We start from the raw sequence: 21,284 nt of genomic DNA on the forward strand, positions 1-21,284 counted from the left end.
CACATCTCTCACAGGTTTTCTTTAATGAATCTTTCACTTCCTGCCTCTGTCAGGCTTGTTGTGTGCTGTGTGTCACTTTCCTAATGATAGTTCTCACTCCAGTTCTTGACACTTGGAAACACTGTGATAACGATGTATATCCATCTCTGCTTTATGAGCAGCCATAACTCTTTATCACAAGTCTAAACTGCTTTCTTGTGTTTTTGACATGATGCTTTCTCAAGTGACTGCTCAAACAGTCTACAACGGTACAACGTTTAAGTTAAAGCACATTAATTCACAGCAATGGTTTGTACTAAGGCTCATAAGGCTCAGGGTCATAACATGAGCCTGTTAGTTATTGTTTTTCTCCAAAATAATTCTGTTATTGTGTGCAAACAGAAATTTGAAAATAGAATTGCTATGTTGAAATTTGCTGCCCTGCTAAAAAAAAAAAGCGACATTGATTTTCGGCTAATAATTTTGTAATGTATTCACATGCTAAATGCCGCTAAATGCCACAAAATGCATGTCTGTAAAGGGACCATGACAGGTCATCTGCCATACAGATGACTTCTTAATCCAGGAAGGCCTTGCTTGTTTTGGCATGGCAATACTAAACCAGCTCAGGTTTTAGAACAGCATGGCTCCAAACTGGCCTGTCAGTGTGTCTCTCAGCAGATGCAGTATCATGATATCAAAACATCAGAAAAACTAATTTGCCCCTTTTAAGGAGAGCCACAGGTGTCTGATCTATACATGTTTTACAGGATACTCAAAGCTCGTAAAATAATAAGAAACATAGGAATCATGAAGAAACAAAATCGTATGACTCTTACTTGCAGTGCTGAGCCAGGAGGGGGAGTCCTGTGTTGTGAACACTCCCTCTTTCAACTCCCTGAAAAACCGTTTGAGTGTGTTAGAGACGTCGTCCACCTGATGCTCTCCTTCCCTTAGGCAAAGGCTGCGAGCATCGTGACGAAACCTCTCGCACAGAGCTGCCACACGAGAGTTCACGCCGCTCTTGCGATAAATTCCCTCTGACACCATACCTAGAGATGGGACATTAACAAGCACACACAAAAACACACAGAGTAGAATGTTACACAAACACAGACTTAAACAGGAAGAAACAGCTCTTTCACCACTGACAAAAGAAAACAAAAGTTCCTCAAACTTAATCGTTATATTGCATCTTCCAACATTCAGAACATTTAATGCATCAAGTGTTTCGCCTCAACACTGCAACGATTGGCCTCTGAGGGCTTGGAAACATTGAGCTGACTGACATCTGAAGGCAAAGCAAAAACAACAACGAGGGGAAAAAAGAAAGAAAAAAAAAAAAATCACATGAGCAGAGCAGCTAGCGGTGAGGCCAGAAGGCCAATATGTCAAACGGTGTCAACCCACAAAGAGAGAAGTGTGATGCAGCTGCACTTCTCTACAATGAGTGCAGATAATTAAAACAATGGACCTCACACACCACACTGAGAGCAAGTTAGGCCCATGTCCACTCGAGGAAATAAGAGTCATGTTATTTCCTCTATTTTATCTTCGTCTACTTTGAACTGTTGTACATGTCAAGCTTTTCAAGCTGTGAACTCATGCAAGAGATGTAGCACAAGCAACTCTGCTACTCTGGTGAAACCAATGTTCAAGCTGTACAGCTATATAAAAGATGAGGAGGAAGATGGTTCTTCCGTGGATAGATCCAGTGGAATTTAACACAGTAAACTTAAGGTCCAACTATTGTAGCCACACGAGTTCAGAGAACGATAGAAAAGGTTACAGTTCATGCTGAACCAAGAGCCTGGATTTTTGTTTGTGTGCTGAACTATGATGGTTAACTAAATTTTATGTTATGCAAATATTATATTATCAATGCTTACCATGATATGAGGTATGACTTGTGTTGTAAGGAGTCGTCTTTGTTTGGTTTGTTATGTAAGTAATGTTGCATATATGTGTGAATGTTTTATAGTGCACTGTCAAAATGTAACACAATAAACAAAACTAAAGATGCATGAAGTACATATTTACTTCACAAAAATGGTTTCTTATGTGTGTGAGTGTGTGTTTCTTACCACACTGTGTGATGTAGTTAATGCAGCTATCTACGATCACCGGTATGTCCGTCTCCGTGAGCTGCTGCTCGTGCAGCCTGTCTCCTCCACTCCCTGCAGCTGCCTGGATAGCTGCACACCAGCAAGAAAAATCCAGCTTTCTCTTTCCTTCTATGTACAGAGTTCTAAAAAAAGAGAAGAAGAAACAAATAAAGAAGAAAGAAGAATTAATAGATGAGTATGTGAGGGAAAACTGTTTCATCATTAGGAATATCTATAAAAAATAAACAGGTTAATCTTTAAAGGGGTTTCAAACTGTAAGAATAATTTGTCAATCAGCGCGCAAATGATCCGTTCTCACCTGCCTTTCCCCACCAGAACCATGACTTCATTGTCTTGCTGAATTGCTGTAAAACACAAATACAGGGTAAGAACTGTTGTGCTCTAATCGCTGAGCACTCGCACAGTGATTAAATCCATGTTTGCGTGTCTTACTCACATAGTTCGTTCAGTTTGCGGAGGTGGATCTCCTCCACCTGACTGCCCTCCAGGTAAACGTGAAGTACAGACCCCTCCAGAGCAAACCACCCAACTTTGGACCTTTGTAGGTTCAAGCCATCTTTGCACATCAGCTTCCCAATCCTCTCAGAATTCAATCTCAGCAAAGGTTCTGCAGAGACTGGAATAAAGGCCTACAAGCAAAGGACATACGGCGTTTGTACTGAAGCTTCTTTAGGCTGCTCCCTTTTCAACAACGGGAAAGAGCTCCACATATTTTGATCTGGCAGATTTTTACGCCTAAGGATCTTCCTGACGCAATCCCCAAGGGATCTGTGCCTCCTCCTGGTCTCAAACCAGGGTTTGTACAAAATCATCCTTGCCCTTCTTTTTTATTATGAGTTACATTTTATTTTATTTCATTTTATTTCATTTAAATTCAAGCTTTTAAAAACTAATACTATTTGTCACTGCTTGAAGAACACAGTGTGGGCGGCAACAAATTCAGCCTCGATTCTGGTTACATTCTGTCCAGTTACTATCTCAGCCTTCTCCCCAAGAGCTGTGGAAAGAGACAATCCTCCACGAAACTGGTTGTGTCACAGGTTGTTCATGACCTTGTGCATAACTCTGACACATCTGACTGGTCTCACAATAACTGATGAAATTTGAGTGCACACACTTTGCCCTTTCAGCTGTTGAGATAAAATGACTGTTTCATTTCACACGATCACGTCAGTCGTAAAGAAAGTTGTGCTTTGATAAAATAAACAACAGCGAGCACTGTCCTGATCACTGACACCAAGCTTAATCTGCTAACACCACTTATAAGAGCTTTCTTATTTGACTAGAAATAAAGAAAAATCACAAATCTCTCCGTTAAGCTGAATATATGTATTTGATTGTTACCTTGGCGATAGACTTGACCCACTGGGATTTGACTTCTGAGTCATCGGTGCCAAACAGGTAGAGACGCTCAGACTCTGTATAAATTTCAAATGTATTGTTATACCTGGGGGTTGGAAAAAAGAAAAAGGAGGTTAGAAGAGCAGACACTGGGAAATTTAAGAAAGAGAAGGAGGAGACATACGATTCATCTCGCTTAACATTACAAGGTGTCATTGCATTTTTGCTGTAAATGTGCATTTACGACGGACAGTGTGTGGGTGTTTGCGTACCCATGTCTGTCTTCGTTGTCGGAAGCCAAACACACGATCTCTGAAGCCTTGAGAGCTCCATTTGGGTTTGAGTTCTTGTCACTTTCGTAGTAGCTGAAAACGCCATCATTTAGCGTGCACCAGCGACGACTGAACTCTATATTGATAGACAAATAAATATTTGCCAAGCATAATAGTGATAATCACTTTAACTATTCTTTCTTCTTGTGGTAAGTGTTGCTGTTGTAGAGTGTTTGTGCTTACCCTCTTTGGCCTTGCGCTCTGTGACTGGCCGAGCCATGGATGCAGTTTTGAATAGGAAGCCATTGTGAGACACGGAAGGAGGTAGTGGGTAAGGTTCTGGGTCCATAGCATCCACCTCCTCTAACCGTGGTAGCTCTACAGAAAAACATTGTAAAGAATTTGATTGTATGAAAGTAAAGAAGTGTTTACGACACACTCTTACGGTCTCTTAAACTTTTACACCCTGTTGAAATGGCCCCTCCCTCGTTTCTCAACACTCTGCTTTGAGTTCTTACCTCATAGTTGAACTATGTTTTGCTATGACTGTAGTCACCCACTCTTAAAATGTCAGTGCCTTGATCCATCTGACGTCACCAAATATCAACCAATTTCTAAATTACCTCATTGCTAATACCAAGATTATTATAGTTAACTAAAAACTAACCTAAACCACATCTTAGTTCACTATAAAATAAAAAGTAGACTTTAGAAAAAAATGTCAACTAACAAATGATATAAAGTATTACAACTTGCCTGATGAGGCTTTGATGGGAGTGTTTATTGAGACTTTTGATGTCTGCAAGACTGTGAGTCAATGACTTTTTAAAAGTGCTGTTAACTAGAATCAGGGGGCTCTTAAACGAAAGCTAAACATGCTTTACACCAACAACATGCCTCTAAACTAGCCTGCCTGCAATCCAGACCTGTGACCCACTAAAAACATGTCACACATTTAGAAAATGAAAGACACAACACAAGCAACAAGGAGCACCTCCTATGTGAAGCAAGACTGGGGAAACACTGTTCAGCTGATTACAGGTTCAGTAAATCGCTGCATTCTGATCTCACTTAGAGCTTAATAAGCATTCAAACTTCTTGGATTGCAGAATTGATATTAAGGGTCCACTCATTATTTCAAGATCCTGTTGATTACTGAAGCAAAAACAATTTTAATGTCAGGGAAACACAATTTTTGAATGACCTAACTGAGAGGATCCAAATTACAAAGCCAACTGCTTTGTATAAGATCCTTTTTAACGTATCCCTCCAGTCTGTTCTCGTTTCCAGAATCTGCCGGCCTATAAAGCACGCTGTGTTTCGACAAGTGCTTTGTGAAAAAACATGTTATTTTTTTAAATCAATACTTTAACAAACTCTTTCATGAAAGCTCTACTCAGTCCATTAAAAACAAATGTGTGCTTGGGACCCTGAGCTTGCACGCATACTGTACCTGTGTTCAGATTATGGTTCAATAACTCGGCCTGTAGGGGTTGCGAGTGTGCGGTGGCCAAGGAGAGGGGGGAGGGTTGACTTTCCAGCCCAGTTGAACAATTCACATCTGCACCGCAGAAAATCAGGCTCAGCGTCTCCAGTACATCGCTGCACTGCACATTTATACAAAGAGCCTGGAGAAAAGGGGAGAGCAACAGACAAGGAGACACACGAGTAAACGCTCGTGTACAAAAATAACAGGCGGAAACAACTGTGTACCGTTTCTTGGCAACGACTTCTGGCTTTATAGTGCAAGTATTGAACTGAAATTTACCTCCAAATGCAGACATATCATTTATTCATTATAGACATATAAAAAGAACTGCATTGCTCAGAAAGTAGGAGACCAAAAAGGTTGGATCAACATTAACTATGACTTAACACAGTTAAACATGGACAACAATTAAAGCAAAGCAGGGAAGAAAATGAGGGTGTGAGATGAAATTAAGACAAGGAAGGAAGGAAATATGGAGGACAGGATGAGAGCGTCGACTTGAGAAGCATTTAGGTAATAAAGAAAAAGGAGTTGCTTTTGTTCTTTTTAAGAAAGAAATCTACAATACAAGACTAATAAAAAAAACTAACAAAAGGGTTTTAAGACTGTGATCCTGCTGCAGCTGAAAAGGTTCGAATCATGTTGTTTGAAGTTCTTTCAGTTTTCAGAATGAAGTGAACTTCTGCACGCCAAACAAACTGCGTGTTTGTCTGTCAGCGTATGTGGGCTTTAAAACCTGCACGGCCTTTTGCCCAAGAACCCTCATGCTTTACTGTCAACACTGCTCCACTCCTCCTTCCAAATAGATTTAAAAACCATTAAAGTATACTCTGTGTTTTTATTGAATAACAAACATTGCAGTGTCAACAGCAATCTCCATTTATTTTATTTTGGGATTTACCGCAACTGTAGATTACTCTGGTTAAACTATATACAAAGTATTCTCAGGTGTCCTCGAGCCATTTTGGAATGATTAGGTTATAAGTCCTAGCTTATGTATTTATCACTTTGTACTCTTTGTGCATGACTGCACAATTGTTTGCAGTCGTTTCCTCGTCACTGATATAACTTGAAGGAATCTTCAGTAATTTTATTACATCCTTGGATGTAATGGAAGCTGTGCAGCAAAAGGTTAAGCTGGAGACACAAAGGACTAGTGTCAAAAACCTGATCTGAATGGAAATCTAAAAACAAAAAAACAAAACAGAAATATTTATTTTTTTTACAATATATTTTTGTAAGCTGAGCATTCTTGAATCTCATAGGAAGGCTCAGACTTTCGGGAGCCTGTTTAGCTCAGTGGGTGAGAAGGTAACTATATGACACATGGCTAAAGTGCAGCAGTCTGGGTTTGAGTCTGACCTGCGGCCCTGTGCTGCGTGTCCTCGCTTTCTCTCTCTCTCATCTGGTTTTTCTGTCTGTCTTCGCTGCTCTACTGTCAAATAAAGACTAAATATGCCCAAAAACTAATCTTTAGAAGAAAAAAAAAAAAAAAAATGTCTGCTTTGCAATGTAGGCATACGTACCGCTGCGGCAACCCTAAAATCTACACGCACCCTGATATTACACGTCTCATTTAACCCCCGACAACACCACCAAGGACAGAACTATCGTGACAGGTCCAGATGTCTTTACCTGCAGTAGGGAACTTTCCTGGCAGTGATCACACAAACATTTTTAACGTGCTAACAAAGAAGCTTTTGTGTCATATTTCTGTTGCCATCATCTCTCCTTATTAATAGCTCATGAGCGATGACTGATGTGCCATTACTGGTAAACCAGCGAAGGAATTTAAAACTCAGGCAGGTGGAATGCAGCACAAGTTGAGAAAGACGTAATCAGCATTGTGCTAACTCGCTGGAACGATGATGAATATAACTGGTGTTCACTCATATAAATAAGTTCCACAACACTTCTTTAGACTATAAACAACAAACAAACTAACCCTGAGCACAAGGAAAGAAGAAGAGAGAATACACACCCATGCATGTCTGTCTTCAGTTAAACGCAATAAGCTCTTTTAAGTCTGACTGAGAAATTCCCCAGTGCACACACACAGACACAGCCCCTCCTCTATTTAAGCACTACTGAGCTTACACACACACACGCACACATGCACACATGCACACAAACAAACAAGGCAATTAGCAAAGATTAGAATTGCAAAAGATACACCCACACAAACCCAAAAAACACAAAGACAAACTGCCAAAGCACCGATGAGTTGAGAGAATTTAAAACATCAAGAATTATAAATGGGGTTGTTTGCCAGAGTGACAGCACTTCCCATTCCCAAAGCCACAGATCCTGAGACATTACGCAGTCTGGCTTTGTTTCAGTCCAATGAGTCGGAGTGCAGCTGCAGACCGGGTCAAGCACTGAAAGATTTGGCAAACAAAATTCAGGGCGCTCTAAAGAGCTGCTTAAAATATCACTAGTAATTTTTTTGTCCAGGGTGAGGCCCAAAATCAGTAAAACAGGCTGTATTTTTCCTTAAAAATCCATCCATGATCTGGTTTTCATGCCCAAGTAGATGAAGTTTTTGGTCTTTAAATCTTTAAAAAGATTTAAGGCAACTTGAAAATGTTATAAAACTATACACAACAAATAAAAAGATGGGTGTAACCTGCTCTTTATCACTGATGGCAACCAAATTTTTCCACTTTTGGTCAACAACATCAAAATGACCACACTGTTTAGCTGTACCGGCCTGCAATGAAGATGCCACTGCAGCCCAACAAACACAGTCATCCGAACTCTTGTTTGACCACAAGCACAAAGCAGTTCACAGACTCTGCCATCAACAAATAAGTGTGTTATGCTCTGTGCCGATATATTTGCATGTGTATGTGTGCGGTCCGTACACAACAATGCACAAAGAGATCAGAGGAAAAAAATCAGTGCTCGGCTTCATCCCGTGTGGACATACATGTGGACACCTACGCTGTGCAAAGAGCCAGTGTACAGTAATATATGACAACAGCCTTTTCTTCTGTCCAGGAAAATTGAACCCATCAGAATGAAGTACAATGAGGAAATGGGCTGTTTGAGTGTTAAGAAACCTCACCCTTCAACATCTGCTGCCGATGAAACAGGCAGTAATGTAATAACGCACACAGAGAGAAGGGAATTCAAGAATCTTGCAGAATTTCCCAAGAGAGACAGAGGCAGAGAGATTTTTATCTGGGCGTGTCAAAAAAAAAAAAAAAAAAGCCAACAAAAAACATAGGCCTCCATCTGGCCTCTGCATTTGTATGGGGCTGAACTGGAGGAAAAGGAAGATGAGGGAGGGAAAGGAAGAAAGAAAAATATTGTGAAAAGAAGATGAAAGCATTTCAGTCAGCCACATTAATCAGAGACAGATTGTTTTTGGCTAGAAACTCAACCTATGTACAGACAGCGATACTAACACATGCAGGCTTTGCTGTGTAGACTTTAGCACAAAATACCCCAAACTACACCCACACTTACAGATGTGTATGTACGTGCATATATTAAATCCAGATGAGAAAGAGCTATTCGCATATGTTCCATCATTACCTCATCGTGTGTAGCTTAAAGAGAGAGGGAGATGGTCAGGGAGGTGAAAATCCAGACAGAAAAAGGAGGGCAGAGAAAAAAAAAAAAAAAAAGATTTCCAGATAGAGTTCAGAGTTCCAGACAAAAAAAAAAAAAAAAAAAAGGAGGGGGGGAAAAAAGCACTGCAAAATAAACAAGAAAGGAGATCACATGTTGAGCCAATCTCCCTGTAGAAATCGAAAGGATTTATAACCTGAAATCCTAAAGTGTGAATGAGGACATGATGGGAATGGTCGTAAAACAGAAGAATTAAATAGGAAGAATGAGCAAAAGCAGAAAATAAACAAAAGGAGAAGGTATGCGATGAAGAGCTCTTCTTATAAGGAATCCAATTACAAAACTTTAAAAGCATAAAAAAACAAGGCCGTAAAGAGATTTTTAATCCTGTACCTTAGTTGTTAGTTTGCTATGATAAAATACCAACAACATGCTGATAGCCAACAGCACACAGTCAAGGAGACCTGGGAAAGGAGAGTGGCCGTCAACTTTTCAATAACCGATTGCTTTATTTTCTCAAATGTCACTAAAATAGCCACAAAGTTATGAAAAAAAGTTAAACTATGACAACTATCCCCAACTCAAACTCGGCACAAACACAGAGGGACTATCAAACTGTCTGCATTAAACAACTCTACGTCACACTGTGCACTTCATTATGAAACGTCATCTATGCTGTGTCACTTCTTCCCTTTCAAGGAAACCACGAGCCAACAAAGCCTTTAATGTCAACCTAAAGGCCATAAAAAGCTTCAAACTGTTTAACAGGAAGATGGCAACGCCACAGAGGAAGAACAACTCATGGATGACTGTTACTTTATTCTTAACATGCAGGTGACTAACATTCAATAGAAGTCTTCTAAAAACGATGCAGTTGTGCCTACAACTGCATCTGTTTTGTTTCTGTAAGAAGGAAATGCAGAGTATGGTTTTTCCAGGGAATAAGAAACCCAGTGTAAAACTGTGGTCACAGCTAGAGTTCACTACTTGATGCAACTGAGAAAAATTAGGAAGCCACAGTAACAACAGAGGAAGAACCAAAAGAGACAAAACAGGAGACGACGATCATGATTTACAGATGGAAACATACAAGCACACAAAAAGAAAGCAGTACAGACCAAATACAGAAAAGGCACACAACCATGCCCACGCAGGCAAATTCATGTGCATTTCAATGTGTTGCAGCTCACTCCAGAGGAGAAAAAAAAAAAAAAAAAAAACATACACACACAGACACACAATAGCTCTAATGTCTCACTAACACAGAGCTGCAGTGCTGCAGTCCCCATAGTGTCAACACAAAAATGTTTCCCACAGACACATTCAAGCACATGACTGCACACACATACTGTCAGAGATCTAAAATCCACTTCCACACATCGCTTTAAACGAACCACCACTGAAATGCAAGGTTGTGCTCTTTTTCTTAACAGAGGTAGCCTAAAGGACTCAGAGAGCTGCAAAAACAAGGCATATTTTCACTACCCTGTCCTACAGCTCCCCTCTTATACATAGCCCAACCTGGAAGTTCTCAGTTCCCGTCAGTCAGTCCGCTATTTGAATGTCAGTTGACAAAGACAGCCCGGAAAAGTTGCAAATGTAAAAGTCTGAAGCTCAAATCAAAAAGAAAATTATAAAAAATATAAACGACTTGCAAATAAGAAAAAAGAGCAAGGAGTGAAGTGATCAAATTTCTTCAGCGGTCAGAGCCAAACAATGTGTAGGACAGGAGGAGAAGGAGGAGGAGGAAAACAGAGGGAGGGGTGGAGTTACAGCACATTCCAGTTAAATCAGTAAGTAATGATGTCACATTAAGGAAAAAAGTAAAAACAAAGAAGAAAGCGAGCAAGAGAAGTGGGGTTAAAAAGCCAGGAGTAGATAAATGACCCTGAATTAGCTAAGGGTGCTGCTGCACTCACAGAGTGTGCAAGCACGTTTTTGTCTTCATCTCACACTCTTGCACACTTGCATCATCTTTTTTGTCACCCACTTTTTTGTCACCAGCTGACACATGTGCAGAGTGTACAATTTCTGAAAGGCACACCCAAGCAGAAGCAGAAGCAATGCTCATCTGTATTTTTCTCATGAACAGGAAAAAAACAAACAAACAAGTAGAGCAGCCATTTAAGTAATCACCTCTGAAATGGGGGTGGAGTGGTGTGTGTGGGTTTGTGGGGGGGGGGGGGGGAATGAAAGCTGTAGGAAAGTCCAACAGATCACGTCCTCTATAGGTCCCAAAGACCCAAGAGAGAGATAAGAAAAGAGCAGAAAATGGAGCCATCAGGGCGGAGGACAAGCAGCTGCTTTTAAAACTACAAACTAAACAACTTCCTTTATCTCATTCTGCACATCCCAAACACAGTGACTCACACTCACTCACACACACAAATGTAAAAGCTTAACAGCTTGAGGGGGAAAAACACATAGCTCACAGTCAGGTGCTAAATGTGACTCATTTACACACCAAGTTTATCTGTGACCTGTACACATTGTTAGCGGTAACTGGGTTAAGCTCCTAAGAAGTGACCGAGCTGGGTCTGAAACACTCAGTCATTAATCACACATGATGGAGCCCAGTATAAAAGCTATGGCCATTCCATGGCCACTCACATTTCCTGATTCTAAACAATACTAACCAAATAATGTGTCATCTTCAAGCAAAGCCTCGCCCACCACAAGTACACAAAGACACCGCGGTTGTCACATTTAAAAGAGTCGTTGCTAAGAGTCGGTTCTGGGACCTTGCAGAGTTGCAAGTTTGAAAAAAATGACTCAGAAGCAGGGATTTCACAGGGTTTAGTCCTGAACCTGCATTAATCAGTCTTTAATTCTTCAACTCTAAAATTGAGGTTTGCAAAATTACTTCAAGTGATAGAGCGTGTTTCACAAGTTTAATCAGTTTTTTTAGTCTATAAACCCGACTTGCACTCCATTGCAGCTGGAGCGCGATCAAACAAAGTCCCACAAATGCCTTAAAAACAAGAAAAGTGTCAAATGTTGTAAGACTGGATCACCCAGCTGCAGAAGCATACTGGCTGCTTTACTGTAAGTATCTAAGTGTTAAATAACACTTTCGCCACAGCCACAGGATCTTACCATGTATTTACACAAAGGAACGTGCTTATTTTTATGCTCTTTCTATTGGCTTCAAAGGAAATTCTGCATCTTATTTTAAGTTACTGCTCAAAACAAGAACTCTGAATAGAATCATCAACTTCGAGGTGCAAACCAAGGATGTCAAACTCATTATACACAAAGGCAGCCCACTTTAATCTTAAGGGGTAAAGATCAAAGTAAAACTATATGATAAATCTGTATTGCCCAGACTATCCAGTACTTATAAAATATGAAGTTTGCATTAATGAAAATGTCCTTATAGTGAAAATACAGAAACTTCCCTGTCATTTAATTATGTTAGTTAATTACTTTGATTCCGTATGAAGGAATCAATCAGCAGGATAAGTTGAAAAACTTAGTTTTGTAAAACAAGTTTTTCAACTACAGTTAAAAAAAAAAAATCAAAATCGATGCATACCTTCATACTTTTAGTGGGCGGATTTGAGTATTTACTTGGCCAACTCTGTCCCCCAGGCCTTATATTTGACAAACCCAGGAGGCATTTTTGCATGCTTTTGCATATGCCAAAACTGTTAATATATTTTTTCCACTCACCAATTAACCCCAGTATAATATAACAAGAAATGCAATTTTTCTTCACAGTACCAGTCCAAATAAACTGCATGTAGAGAATGCTGAGGCACCAATCTGACGAAGACAACAAAAACATTCCTGCTGCACTGAAGATTCCCACTAGCCCCCCATATTTCTTAAACAGACATTAGGAACAAATGGGATCATTTTGTAATGCTGGCTGCCTGCCAAGCTAAGCAATTAGGGAACCAAGGGCTTGGAAGGAGGGGTGACCAAAAAGAAGCTCCTGTGTGGAGATAGCTGCCTTTCTGGAAGTTTCTCCTGTCAGTGCAGTAGTTTTTCCTCAATGAAAGGCATACAAAAACCTGCATGTGATTCAGGAGAAAAAAAAAACCAACCTCAAGGATCCTGATACTGTGAGAAACGAGATTCTCTAGCATGATAACAGCAGTCAGGTCTGAAGGAAACAAGACACTATTCAATACTATCCCAGCCAGGAAGTGTGGTGGTGGTGGCAGCATCATGCTGTGGGGGGATTTTTTTTAAGCAGGGACAGGATGACTCATCTGGGCTTATGAACACCGAATGATGCTAAGTACACAGATGACCTAATGAAGGCAATAATGCACCAGGGCAGCATCTCAGACTAGTATGAAGGTTCATCTACCAACAGGATAATGGGAAAACTGATCCTGAAGTCGTGAGCCGGCTGTTTGTGACATTCAAGGCTCCGGTTGCCTAGGTAACCCTCCAGTGACTTTATTATCAGGTCATATGTTAATCAACAGTATTCTTCAGTCTGGTACTTTCAATCACACAGAAACAGGAAAAGTTTATTTAGGGCCCCGCCCACTACTCATAGCAAGCGGTTATTTCCCTCATGGAAAGATTACGGAAAGTCATTCACTCTCTCTGGTTTCCGGTTGGCACCTCGCTTCCAATGTGGACACATTTTAAGGCCCCATCCGCACACTCAGCTATTCGCTTGTCACTGATCACTTTACACTTTGCAGCTGCTCACTAGCAGAAATTTCTGGCAATGCAGTGCGCAGATTCAGAATTAAACACAACGGTATCACAAGCAAACTGTGACTTTGACTTACGTGATTGAGCTCCCTCTGGTTTCCATACAGAGCGTGGTACCTCCTGTATTTGCCCTGGCGATATTTGTTGCTGATGAAGCGTCTTCTCTCTTCGCTGCAGCTCGAAGGCAACAGAGCTTCACTTGGTGGGACATTAGCTGCCCAAAAACTGTTGGCCCGCTCGTTGCCTATCACCAGGAATAACTGCGACAAGGGCAGGGTGAACAGGAAAATAAATAAATAAATAAAAAATGAAGAGAAGTACTTCCACACTTATTCTATTTTTCTCTATTTTTCTTCTGTAGCACTTACTAGATCAGATTACTGACACTTCTGACCTGCAGGTTTATAAAACAATATAATGAAACCCACACAAAACCACCGGTAACTACTGCCTCGGAAACTTCCACAGAGATGAAACTAAAACTAAGCTGTCTCAGCTCCAAAATGATTAATTGCAGAAACATTATATTTGAACATACTAGTTAATTAATCTTAAGACTTTAAATATTTAAAGAAACTGGACATAAATCCTTGTCTTTGGAGTCTGTTCTAATTTTTATATCAAAAACGTCTCAACAATTAATTAGAGAGAGAATTTCTATTTGTACCTGAATAAGCTCTTCTGTCCAAACTTTCTTATCCATCTTCAGACTTCGAACTTTTGAAATGCTAGGGCCTAGTCCTCTGTGCTCCCCTGGAATAACACACATACACATATTAAAGCCAAGTTCAATCTTGACCATATTATAAGCTCTGTACGGACAACCAAATAACTCTTTACAAACAGACAAAAAAACAAACAACAAGTGCAGTGAAATGATTGATTTTTTTTATATTTCAAGGCAAAAATCACTGCTGACCAAAGAGAACACGCAGGCTACAACTAGTCATTAGGTTTAGGAGGTAATTACTTTCACACAGGGCCAGGTAGCGTCACCTAAAAACAGCATTGTGTTTTAGCAAAGGGTCAAATACATTTTCACAGCACTGTACAATTACTGCCCTGTGGTTTTATGCCTCTGCCAAACAGCACAACCAACCAACCACACACTGATATCAATGTGTGTCCAGGCTTATTTCACCTTAGTAGAAAAAGACTTTATTTACTAGAAAAAACTATTAAGTGTCTGCATACTAAAAAAATAGAGGTGCAACAAAATCGGAGGTGACCGCAGAGAAGCTACAAGTCCTAAAGTACGGCTGCCTCACACATGATTATCAGAAGCACACATAATTCGGCCAAGAGTTTAAAGGTGGGTAGTAGAAGTGGGTGACATAGCCTGACATTTATATCATGATTCTTTAAATTATAATATTAATATTTCCTGTGATAAAAAACAAAACAAAACATGCCCTTTAATAATGGCCCAAAAAAGTATTTTTTAGGAAATGATATGAGTGAAAAACAGAAGTGAGCTCTGACCACTAACATCTAAATAGTCCCTGAGAACAACTGAACATTTGTCCTAAACTGGAGTGTTTTCCTAAAGAACTTCCTGAAATATCACATCTATGACAACTGATGGCCACGACAAAACAAAGTCACAATGCCTCTTGTGCTGGAAGCCACATGTTAATTCTGATACTCAGCAACCAGCAATTAAAAGTCAAAATGCTGCTAAACACAAAGTATTCACACTGACAGCCCAAAGCACCGCACAAAAACAAAATCAGAACACACAAACCTGCGCATTGTTTGCACACCACCACACACAAATTGATGGCGGCCCACTCCGGCTTCGGTGCTTCACAGTCGGCGCACAGACTGTTGCTAGACTCCGCCCAGATCCGCTCAGCCACCTCGCTGTTAGACAATGCCTCACCTATCGCGTCTCGCATAGCATTCACCCACTGCTCTCTCATCTGCTCTGACTCTGCGATGAAGCTGCGGAGAGAGGCAAGCATATGGACGAGTGTTAACGCTGACATGAAGGTGAGAAATGACGCTTAGATCGCTGTTGTTACGCTAAATATACTCAAGACCTGGAAACCACATAAACTCACAGAGGCAGACAAGCTTCCTCTTTTCACCCTGTCTGCTGCATGCTCAGTTTATCTTCCCTTAAATTAGTAATACATATAAATATACTTTACAGAAATAAATTGAGTAATTATTTCCTGCCCTGAAATATTTCTGGATGTTACATGGGAACAAAAGCACAAAACCACAGATACAGTACTTTAAATACAGTAAAAACACTAAATAAGGTACTTTAAAATACAAATCACAACATTAGCTTAACAATTTAAATAAAAAGTTGAATCATGAATTTCAGAATAAATCAGTATCAGCTGTATTAGTATACAACTAAATAAATTGAGTTAAATCAACAAAAATACCGATAACTGCCATTTATCTGGGTTTTGGAAATGTAATGGAAAATCTGAGCACTGGCAAAGAATTACATTTTTGTCCAGATCTGAATCATTGTCTTTTCTTATTACTAATTTCTTTCATTTACATTGCTGATGTAGACATAATGAAAGAAAAAAAAATTCCTTTTATTTTTAAACATTTCTAAATCTTCAACCTTTCTTATTATTACCAGGTCTGAATGAAAATGAAACTCTTTCACATATGTTTACAGTCAAGAGACTCAGAGCCAGTACACTAGTCCACAGAAACACACATTTCCCCATCCTGTCATGCTGAGACCCTGCACTACAGGCGCAGGCTGTGAACTGTCAGCCAAAAGACCACACACCACATGCACTCATGCACAAACATATCCCCTGCACTTCTTCGCACAAAAACACGCACACACACAGTCACACAAAAGACTTTTCACATTCTTGAAAGACGACCAGCTGAGGATTGAGGGACTGTGGGAGAGTTCTCACTAAAACAATATGACCTTGTAACCCAGCAACTCAACTGAAGAGCAACTCAGATGCTGATAATGAGGAATGATCATCGTCTCTAAACTGTCTAATTAGCATATCTCACAGTTGATCTCACATAAACAGTTTTATATAAATATTATATTATATATTTATATAAACCCAACTGCTTAATTACTGCAATAAGAGGTGTGATAGTCACACAAACATGGGAAAGGTGTGAGAGCAGATTTCATTTCTGTGTGCATGCAATACCTAAATATGCGATAAGGTGTGGTGAGATCAAAGCTTCGACGATCTGAGACCTTAATGTTTCCTACATTCATCTCAATAGACGTGATACCCAATCCAATACGATAGTCCTGTAAGAAATGGAAGATGAAATGTAAATTACACTGTTCCAACAAATCAAAAAAACAAAAACAAACAAACAAACAAAAATAAAACAAAAACATTTCTTATAATTCTAACAATCATTAAAGTAAAGAAAACAAAATGCAATTATCTTAAGTACAAATCTGTACACACAGCTGCACCCAGAGTTCTTACATCAATATTTTTGTAGAGGAAAACTTTATCTGAGGCAACAACTGTGTAAAGTTTGGAGCGTAACCCTTTTAGCTCCAAGTAGCCCTGATAGTCTGGGGCTAAAGGTGAGCCGGGGTTCATGACAGTGTGCCTTTGGCGCCCACTGGTGCAATCCTGCAGTACAGTCACCCATTCATTTCGTTCAGCTGCAATGAGAGCGCATAGGCATGTCAGATCAGACATGAACGTAGTAAAATCGGCACCCACAAATATATATATATATGAAGTGAGTTAACTGCATATTTTGAGACATGGGAAATAACTGTCTGTACAAGTGTAAGCACATATATAGCTGGGTGAACAGACATACCTTCACTTTCAGCCCTAAAGATGAAGGTTCGATTGTTTGTAACAACTTCAAACTTCAGCTCCCCCACAGTGGTCACATTAGTGATGAAAGCTGTTGAGATGATCCCCTTAGAATACACGTCCTACAACACAAGATAGCACAACACACACTCAGCATCTCAGATTAGTGCTGCAGCTATCGATTACTTTAATGATCAGTTATTTCATCAATTAATCAAGCGATCAGTGAATTAAAAGCAATTTAAAATTAACCACTCATTGGTTTCAATATTAATTGCAGTGTTTTAGGTCATTTAAATGCATATAACTTCATTGTATTTACGTACCATTAAAGTCATATTATTAAACAAAACATTTTCATAAATGCAAAAAAACCCCCACAAACAACTAAAAACAAGTACATTGGTGTCAAATAATATAAGATATACATGCACACTAAACTAACGTATTAAAAATATGCCTTTGCTCAGCATTTGTGGAAGTTTCTCTGACATTAAGAGGAGTGTATCTAGTTAATGTGTGCGCATGTGTGACCCTTTAAAAGAGTTTGTGGTGGCTGTCACACAAAAGCGAGGACATCAACATTCTCAGAACTGAGGCTTGCCCTTTGCTTTGATGTAACGTTTCCTGCTGCAGAAGACAGATGTTCTGATGGTGCACAATAAATAATTAACATTAATAATAATGTCTAACTTAACAGCACTGAGTCAGTGACACAATTTTAATTACAGAATAAAATTAAAATCAAATTAAGATTTTATATTAATCCAAATCTGCAAAATAATGTAACTCACTTACACCCCATGCTCCTCTCGCCCCTGCCCATCAGCCTTAATAATGGCTCATCTGCATTTTTTACTTTAACTCCTGTAACTTTACTATCGATTTTCACTGTAAAACAAACAGCGGTGCATGGGAGCATTTCCAAAGTTTGTTTTTCTTCAGGTTTGATGAAGGACTCTCATTACTGCTGTTCTGTTACGAGTCTTTTTCTTTTTTTTAAACTGGAAGCTGCTTGGCCCTAATATTGTCATACTTTTTATTTCCACGAGTGCTCTAAGACACGTTTCTACTGCAGGCCTATTTTTAGTGGTAAATGTGGGTGAAAAGGTCACATTTACATAGTAACAGCTGAAGAGTTTTATAATAAAGCTATTCGCATTACTCGAAGAATCATTGCAGCCCTAAAAATGATCAATACCTATTTAGTATGTCAACAGTATCTCCTGGACAGAGTCATACACAAAAACAGCTTCCGTTCTGTGCTTGTGTCTGAACACATCACTGAGTTTCTGGATGCATTTGTTTTGTTACCTTGTCAGTGTCAAAGTATCTCAGGTAGTCAGCATCTAGCTTTACCCATCGTCTCTGGTAGTAAATAGCCCTGTGGATGAGGACAGACAGAACACCGAATAAAAAAAGCAAATATCGCTGCCCTGTGTTTGTTTTTTAATTCAATCAAATATTTGTGTAATATATATTCTCTGATTTTTTTTAAGCATCATCATTATTATACCCCTGAGGTGGATTCTTGTCCAGCCAACCCATCTTGATGACAGCAGAAAGCTGAGAGGTGTCTTCTTTCATGGTGGAAGCCAAAACACCAGTGTTTGGTAGGTAGAAACTGCCTTGCTGGCTGTGGAGACTCCCTTCATACCTATACGTGTGTGCGCACACACAGACACACGCAAACAGAAAAGGAAAAAGAAAGAAACATCACACAAACTTCATAAGCAATTACATTTTTCATCAAAGTTTAAGTCAGACAAGTTGTGCAAATGTTGTGCAAAAGTTTTGACAAAGCTAACTGTGTAACAATATAATTTTAAGAGATTACACAAAAGAGGTGAAGATCAAAGATTAGATTTCTGCAGCACTGACAGTTTGACAATATGTTGTGCAATAAAATGAAAGTAAATTGAAACAAAGTAAATACAGCAGCATGTCTCAAATTAACTTACACAAACACTGCAATAAATGGACTGGTACTTATATAGTGCATTTCTATTCTAACTCAACACCCAAAGCGCCTTGTGTAACATTCACACAAACACTCTCGGGGTTCAGTAATAAGGATATTTCAACATGCAGACTGGAGTAGCTGTGGAATCTATCACTGACCAATTAGTAAAATTGATGGATCAATACTCTACCTCCCAAGTTACAGCCATTCAGAATAATCAGCAACCAAAGGGAAACAAAACCCTGCAAACAGTGTGTTTGTATTTCAGTTTCTGAGGTTTGCATTTGTGTTGTTTTATGACTCACTCATAATCGTCGAGCACTCCATCGTCACTGCAAAGGGAACTCGGCCGCTTCTTTGTGTAATTTGGCACTTGCAGGGACATATCCTATTGGAGGAAACGGGAATGATTCACAGGATATGGCAAGAGGAAAGAAAGAGCCGAAAAGCCTGAGAGTGGTCCGATTAACAATTTCTTACCCTCTCTGGTGGGTTCATTCGATGACCAGCGGGACCAAACAAGTCTGGCTCCTCGTAGTCATTTGAATTTTCGTTGACCGTAGCCAACACTGAACAAGAACAGAGAAAAGGAAAACAAATCAAGATTAAGCTAAAGTCTGGAGCAGGTTTTGCAGAACCTGAGAAACTCTGGAAACATGATATAAAGGTAAGGCAAAAAGTGAGTCACACTAGTAAAACTGGATTATGTGGATATGAATTTGTAGTAATTTTGGCTGTGTCAATGTTTGTAAGCGCAAACAGACTGAATTAATAGTGAGTGAGTTTTAATGGATATGCACCAGTTTGTGTCGTCTCTTTCTCTCCCCTTAAAACTGGTTTTTCAGGTTGAGCATCTACTATTAAGCAGAGCCGTATTACCACTGAAACATTATACAATATTGAGGTGAAACTGTTGCAGAAGATGAAATTCTGTGGTACATTAAAACTGAAGGCAGTGGTTTGCAAATCGTTAACACATCACATGTAAAATAAAAATCAATCAAATGTTAAAACTAAGATTTTTTTAATGATATGCTTGCTTTGAATTTGAGACCAGTGACATGTTTAGAAAAAGTGAGGACAGGCCCATGCTAGACACTGTGTTGCAGTACTTTTTTTTTTTAAACCACAAACAGTAAAGTGTGAAGTGAACAACTGCTGTAGTTTTAAAAAAATATCGCTGAGCATAAATGGTTCACATGCATGCCACCCATGCTGTGTACTCCTACTTTACTGATAAAAATCTCTCTTCTCATTTTGATTGGTCATACCAGACTCAATGGGCATTTTTTGCAACTGAAAAACAAATCCAATGGCAATCATAAACAGGACACAGTTTAGCCTTAAAGTAAGTTTGGAGAACAGACTAGCTGAACATAGCTGAACACTCTTTGCGGTTCACCTCTGCAAATTCAAATCAGTGAACTGGAACTCTCAACCACGCTCATGCTGCTGTCACCTTCAGTACTTCGAGGCCTCGTTTCTTGTATTGTTTGTTTATACTTGATCAAATATTTTCAGAGGGCTGCAACCAGTCCATTTTAACACATAGGCTCCTACCCTACATAACCATGTAATTATAATACTTGGAAAATGTGGCACTCTCTTGCCAAAATCAACAAGACCTTTTGTGAAAATGGCATTACCTGTTTGACAGGCGATGTTGCTGCAAAGGGTTTAGATATTATGCAACAGAAATGGTTCACAGATGTGTAAGCTACCCATACTGTGTGCTCTTGTGCTTTAACAATACAGTTGATGGGCTATCTTCTGCCTTAAACACTCTTTTTCTCTGTGTGGTAGAATTTTAAATTGCTTATGTGAATGCAGTGACAAACTGCATTCACTTTGTTAATGAACTGACACCTGGTCCCTAAGATGAGGCTGTTATTCGGAAATATTTCTCCAGATACTCTCTGTGATGAAAACCACTCTACCTTTGCTCATACAAGACTCACCCTCTATAATGTAATCTCTCTAGATCAATAGAAATACCAATTATATGTGAGATTTTACACAAAGTATTTTTTTAATTAATCAATTTGTTGCATTTTGTCAAACTTT

The 21,284-nt window shown here is 39.4% G+C and overlaps 1 protein-coding gene across 6 annotated transcripts in view; it reads right to left on the minus strand.

Moving 5' to 3' along the window:
- LOC120719996 (arf-GAP with Rho-GAP domain, ANK repeat and PH domain-containing protein 1-like) overlaps window positions 1–21,284 on the minus strand; it is a 60,309-nt gene that overhangs the window by 14,404 nt on the left and 24,621 nt on the right. For all 6 annotated transcript variants that reach the window (XM_040009571.1, XM_040009570.1, XM_040009569.1 and 3 more), the window contains 18 exons: window positions 19,701–19,789; window positions 19,526–19,608; window positions 18,774–18,914; window positions 18,572–18,641; window positions 17,259–17,379; window positions 16,910–17,094; window positions 16,616–16,722; window positions 15,205–15,404; window positions 14,128–14,213; window positions 13,538–13,720; window positions 5,172–5,346; window positions 3,962–4,096; window positions 3,719–3,854; window positions 3,450–3,552; window positions 2,542–2,734; window positions 2,404–2,449; window positions 2,064–2,227; window positions 819–1,031 (listed from right to left, as the gene is read on the minus strand). In XM_040009571.1, coding sequence (XP_039865505.1) covers window positions 819–1,031; window positions 2,064–2,227; window positions 2,404–2,449; window positions 2,542–2,734; window positions 3,450–3,552; window positions 3,719–3,854; window positions 3,962–4,096; window positions 5,172–5,346; window positions 13,538–13,720; window positions 14,128–14,213; window positions 15,205–15,404; window positions 16,616–16,722; window positions 16,910–17,094; window positions 17,259–17,379; window positions 18,572–18,641; window positions 18,774–18,914; window positions 19,526–19,608; window positions 19,701–19,789 — 2,430 coding nt within the window. The remainder of the gene's footprint in view (window positions 1–818; window positions 1,032–2,063; window positions 2,228–2,403; window positions 2,450–2,541; window positions 2,735–3,449; window positions 3,553–3,718; window positions 3,855–3,961; window positions 4,097–5,171; window positions 5,347–13,537; window positions 13,721–14,127; window positions 14,214–15,204; window positions 15,405–16,615; window positions 16,723–16,909; window positions 17,095–17,258; window positions 17,380–18,571; window positions 18,642–18,773; window positions 18,915–19,525; window positions 19,609–19,700; window positions 19,790–21,284) is intronic.

Source organism: Simochromis diagramma, unplaced genomic scaffold (assembly GCF_900408965.1).
Source record: "Simochromis diagramma unplaced genomic scaffold, fSimDia1.1 OVJJ01000344.1, whole genome shotgun sequence".
NCBI classification, from domain to species: domain Eukaryota; kingdom Metazoa; phylum Chordata; class Actinopteri; order Cichliformes; family Cichlidae; genus Simochromis; species Simochromis diagramma.